The sequence below is a fragment of the Nerophis lumbriciformis genome, linkage group LG32 (assembly GCF_033978685.3).
Source record: "Nerophis lumbriciformis linkage group LG32, RoL_Nlum_v2.1, whole genome shotgun sequence".
Taxonomy (NCBI): domain Eukaryota; kingdom Metazoa; phylum Chordata; class Actinopteri; order Syngnathiformes; family Syngnathidae; genus Nerophis; species Nerophis lumbriciformis.
Window position 1 is genome coordinate 11,575,533 of NC_084579.2, and position 5,000 is coordinate 11,580,532.

Consider the following 5,000-nt stretch of genomic DNA (forward strand, 5'->3'; position numbering starts at 1 on the left):
TTGCAACCACACAGGCGGGATGCCTCGAGGAGACTTCAACATTTACTTTGCCAGCAGTCGACGTGGACTTATCAGAGCCGAGGAGTAAGTTTATTGGAACTGTGGTTCCTTTTCGTGGATTTTGCTTGCTGCGGCACATGAAAAAGTCATACATTTGTGCACAAAGTGAGCTATTATTTTATCGGGGGATTTTGTTTCGCACCACAGGGCAGTGGGCGTTGCTCTGCTGGTGATCATCCTGGCTGCTCTCATCCTCCTGGGCTGCTGGTACTTTAAGAGGAGGGGTGGCTACAAGAAAATCAAGGTGAGGCCCTAAAGTGTTTGTACAGTAAGATAACGCTGGTACTCCTGGACAAAAGGGTGAAAATGAGTGAGAACACGCACTCCTTCTCTGCGCTATTATTTTTCTGGCAAAAACACCGCATGGTGGCGCTGGCATTAACCCCACCAGTCAAATTGGCTTGAAATTTCTCAAACAGCCCAGAGCATTCTTACTGTATTTAGTGTTCACAAAAACAACTTAGCTTTTTTTTGACAAACATGTTTGCGAAATTCGTTGACAAAACCAGATTGATATAAAAACAGAGGTACTTGTTAGTGGTATTAATTTGATCTTGCTACAAAAAGGTATGTAATGATGAAAGGGAGCAAGGTACTCAATTTATTATTTTGTTGATATGGTTTTATTGATAGAACTTCAGTAGAGTTTACAATCTCGCAATACTGCATTAAGTTTTTCTAAGTATTAAAGGTTATTTTTTTCCTGCTGCTTTTTGCCAAGTGAAGTGTAACTCTGTAAAAATGTATTTTGTTCGTGAACATGACTTTAATTTGGAAGCCTGTTTCTGCCGCTAAAGGGAAAAAACAAATCAAATGCAGGTCACAACCATGAGATAAAAAGTCGGGTTAATGAAGAAAAAAGTGAGAATGAAAAAATTAGACAAAAAGTCTAATTTATGCGATAAAATGTCATAATTATGAGACAAAAAGTTACAATCAGATGAAAAGTCGAAATTACAAGACAAAAAGTCAAAATTATGAAACAAAAAGTCGAAATTACGAGACAAAAAGGTGAATTTATGAGATAAATAAAAATTACGAGATAAAAAGTCATAATTACAAGACAAAAAGTCAAAATTATGAAACAAAAAGTCAAAATTACAAGACAAAAAGTTGAAATTATGAAACAAAAAGTCGAAATTACAAGACAAAAAGTTGAAATTATGAGATGAATAACAATTACGAGATAAAAAGTCATAATTACAAGACAAAAAGTCAAAATTATGAAACAAAAAGTCCAAATTACGAGACAAAAAGGTGAATTTATGCGATAAATAAAAATTCCGAGATAAAAAGTCATAATTACAAGACAAAAAGTCAAAATTATGAAGCAAAAAAATCGAAATTACGAGAAAAAAAGTCAAAATTATGAGACAAAAAGTCAAAATTATGAAACAAAAAGTCAAAATTACAAGACAAAAAATTTAAATTATGAAACAAAACATCGAAATTATGAGACAAAAAGTTGAAATTATGAGATTAATAAAAATTACGAGATAAAAAGTCATGATTACAATACAAAAAGTCAAAATTATGAAACAAAAAGTCGATATTACAAGACAAAAAGTTGAAATTATGAAACAACAAGTCGAAATTACGAGACAAAAAATTGCTATAAATTATTGACATATTTAAGGCTCACATTACTTTACATCAAGTATTCTGCTTTTACATTTTTTTAGAGTGAACATGACTTAATATTTTGTGTTTTTGCCATTAAAACATTTTCTGTGACAAAAAGGGCTTAAAACAAACAAAAAAAGGAAAGAAAAAAATATAAAAACTTAAAATTTACATATTTAAGGCTCCAATTACTTCACATTAAATAATACACTTTTAAATATTTTTGGAGTAAAATATTACTTAGTATTTTGTGTTTTTCCATTAAAAACTAAATTTTCTGTGACATAAAGGGCTTAAAACAAACAAAAAAAGGAGGAAAAAAATATATAAAAACTTATAGTGTCAAAACAAATCACTTTTCATGAACCCAATTTAGCAGAATGCTACATAAATGTCACAAATAATCCCTTGACAAAACACTTCTAGTTGAAAATTCTGAGGAAAAAATTGGTGCAGTTTCAAAAACACCATGAAGAACACAACGAACTTAGACTTAATCTCAGTGTATCTACAAAGCAGTTAAACTGAGTCACAGCCCATCTAGGATCGAACAAAAAACGAATTAAATAAAAACTCTTCTATGTATCAATTACCTCATTTGTCATTTCCATATATTAATCCTGTGCAAACTCAACAAACCATACAAACTGAAGTAGAAACTATTCAATAGGGTTGAGATACTCCCTGCCTGCTAGGCATCACTGGGTATTGATGGAAAAATACAAGCTGTGCAATGTGTAAAGAATTTCAAGAAAACAAAAATAAAAACTTAAGTCTGACAGTGTTGCAGTAAACCACACACTGTTCACTTTCTTTAAATTTGCCCAGAATACAATCATTTTCACAGACCTATATCAATGTGCAGTCTGTCATGCAGCATTTTAAGTGGGGTTACCAATTATTTTATTTTAAATTGGGTCGAGTCGCAGCCCCGCTTTACCTTGTAACTCTTGCTTGGAATATTTGTTTGCTCCGGTATGAACTATTTGCTTGCCTAACAGAATTGCTATTGCGACATCCAGTGGACATATTTAGAACAGCAGTTCATTTGATTTAAAAATGCTGCTCAGTTTTACACTCAACAAACTCATCTCGCGGGCCGCATGTCTGACATCACTGGGCTAGTGGAAAGCAATCGTGGACTATGGATGAAAGTCATATTCAGTGATGCATCTAAAGTCTGCATTAGGTAAGGTAATGATGCTGGAACTTTTGTTTGGTGACGTTCCAATGAGATTTATGAAGACGACTGCCTGAAGAAAACATGCAAATTTCCACAGACATTGATGATATGAGGCTGCATGTCAGGAAATGGCACTGGGGAGAAGGCTGTCATTAAATCTTCAATAAATGCACAAGTTAATTTTGACACTTTTCCTATTCCATCAATGGAAAGGATGTTTGGGGATGATATCATTTTTCAAGATGATAATGCACCTTGCCATAGAGCAAAAACTTTGAAAACTTTTATACCGTGGGGTGGTATAGCTCGGTTGGTAGAGTGGCCGTGCCAGCAACTTGAGGGTTGCAGGTTCGATACCCGCTTCCGCCATCCTAGTCACTACCGTTGTGTCCTTGGGCAAGACACTTTACCCACCTGCTCCCAGTGCCACCCACACTGGTTTAAATGTAACTTAGATATTGGGTTTCACTATGTAAAGCGCTTTGAGTCAATAGAGAAAAAGCGTTATATAAATATAATTCACTTCACTTCACTTCTTGAAGAAAGATATAAGGTCAATGTCTTTGCCTGCAAATAGTCCCGATCTCAATGGTATTGAAAATGTTTGGTGAAAATGGTCCAAGACAAGACTCAACCTGCAAATCTGATCTGACAAAAGCAATAAAAGAAAGTCAGAGCAAGATTGATGAAGTTGTCACTCGTTAATAAGTCCATGCCTCAGAGACAGCAAGCTGTTATAAAAGCCAGAGGTGGTGCAACAAAGTCCTAGAGGTGTTTTGAAAGTTTTTTTTTTCATGATTTCACAATGTTTTCACTCTGCTTGATCTAAAAATGAAACTGTTACGATCACAATTTTTTTTCTTGACTTATTTTAGTGTTTCTTAGAGCCAGAAAGCTGACAGCTGAAATGACTCTAGTTTTGTGTCATGTCTGTAATATGTTTTTTTTTTTTTTTTTCAACCAAATTAAACAATTAAACGCCCTTCAAGTCTGTTGATTCCATAATTATATTTTTTTTACAAGGGTTGTATAATGCTCTAATATTGGATTTCTGAAGACCCCATGATTGATACTCAAGTGAAATTTTGCACAATAGCAAAAATGGTCCCAATTAGCTTGTGCGGGTATACCTAATGAAGGGTCTTAATCCTCATGTCTCCCATAGAGTGCCAGGTCGGGGTCGCCGGGTTTCACAGGAGGTCAGTACTTGGAGGAAGGACCCTCTGCGGAAAACAAGATGGCGCTCACCGACTTCAGCAGCCTGCGGTCTGTGGTAAGAATCAGGCGGTTGTTATGAATGTTTGCATCTTTTCAATGTAAATAAACAAATGCAATTAAGACCTCTTTTTGTCATCAACTTCTCCAGATGCCAAACGCTCCTCCCGCCTATGAAAAGATCTCCTCTGGCCCGATGCCTCCTCCCTATTCACCATGAAAGGACACCCAAAAGAAGAGGGGCAACATTGCATGTTGCTTGATGATTAAACTTGTATGTCTAAACTGCACATATGGTCTCAAAAAAAGGATTAAAACACTACAACAAGGAGTCTGTGTAGAAGAAACCCCCCCCAAAAACCAAGTAGGGGGGACAGATGTTTATTATTATTGATTCCATGCTTTGATCGCCATGTTAGTTCCATGAAAATGTACCTATGTAGAAAATACTATATATGGTAGAAAATAAATAAAGAGTGAGTGCAAAACATGTAGTACAAATCCAACAAATCTAGTATTTACATTTCCTAAAATGTAGTTTCCAAACTCTTATGAACAGACTGAGTGTATAAACAACTATCACACATTTAATTGTAGCATCCAAATAATTAATTGAACATTTCCACCTCCTCATCACTGGCCATAACATAAAAACCAACAAACAACCATCCAAGGACAACCTCAGTAGTAGCCAGAGAGTAAAACCTACTTTTTTGGAGTAAAACAAACAACTTGATAGCAGTTTTAACAACTCTTAATGTTTAGAAATAATGACATTTTAGAGTCATTTGGTTGACTTGGTGTCAGCTTGTGAAGGCTGTAAAGTAGTAGTGTCACATGTGTGCAGTTGGCGGGGAAGAATGTGGCTCAGAATCGCCCCGTCGGGACTGATGAGAAGCTTTGTTGGTTGGGCGCTGTT

At 35.5% G+C, this 5,000-nt stretch overlaps 2 protein-coding genes across 3 annotated transcripts in view; one reads left to right on the plus strand and one right to left on the minus strand.

Moving 5' to 3' along the window:
- The window catches only part of mlana (melan-A), a 7,056-nt gene extending 2,644 nt beyond the window's left edge, over positions 1 to 4,412 (plus strand). The window contains exons 2-5 of the mRNA XM_061927461.2: positions 1 to 84; positions 208 to 304; positions 4,032 to 4,139; positions 4,233 to 4,412. The exon at positions 1 to 84 is cut by the window's left edge and continues 11 nt beyond it. Of these exons, the coding sequence (XP_061783445.1) occupies positions 1 to 84; positions 208 to 304; positions 4,032 to 4,139; positions 4,233 to 4,301 (358 nt within the window). The 3' untranslated portion in view covers positions 4,302 to 4,412. The remainder of the gene's footprint in view (positions 85 to 207; positions 305 to 4,031; positions 4,140 to 4,232) is intronic.
- A 321-nt stretch (positions 4,413 to 4,733) lies between these two features.
- LOC133575010 (uncharacterized bromodomain-containing protein 10) overlaps positions 4,734 to 5,000 on the minus strand; it is a 24,859-nt gene continuing 24,592 nt past the window's right edge. For both annotated transcript variants that reach the window (XM_061927460.2, XM_061927459.2), the window contains one exon: positions 4,734 to 5,000. This exon is cut by the window's right edge and continues 1,253 nt beyond it. In XM_061927460.2, the coding sequence (XP_061783444.1) occupies positions 4,866 to 5,000 (135 nt within the window). In that variant the 3' untranslated portion in view covers positions 4,734 to 4,865.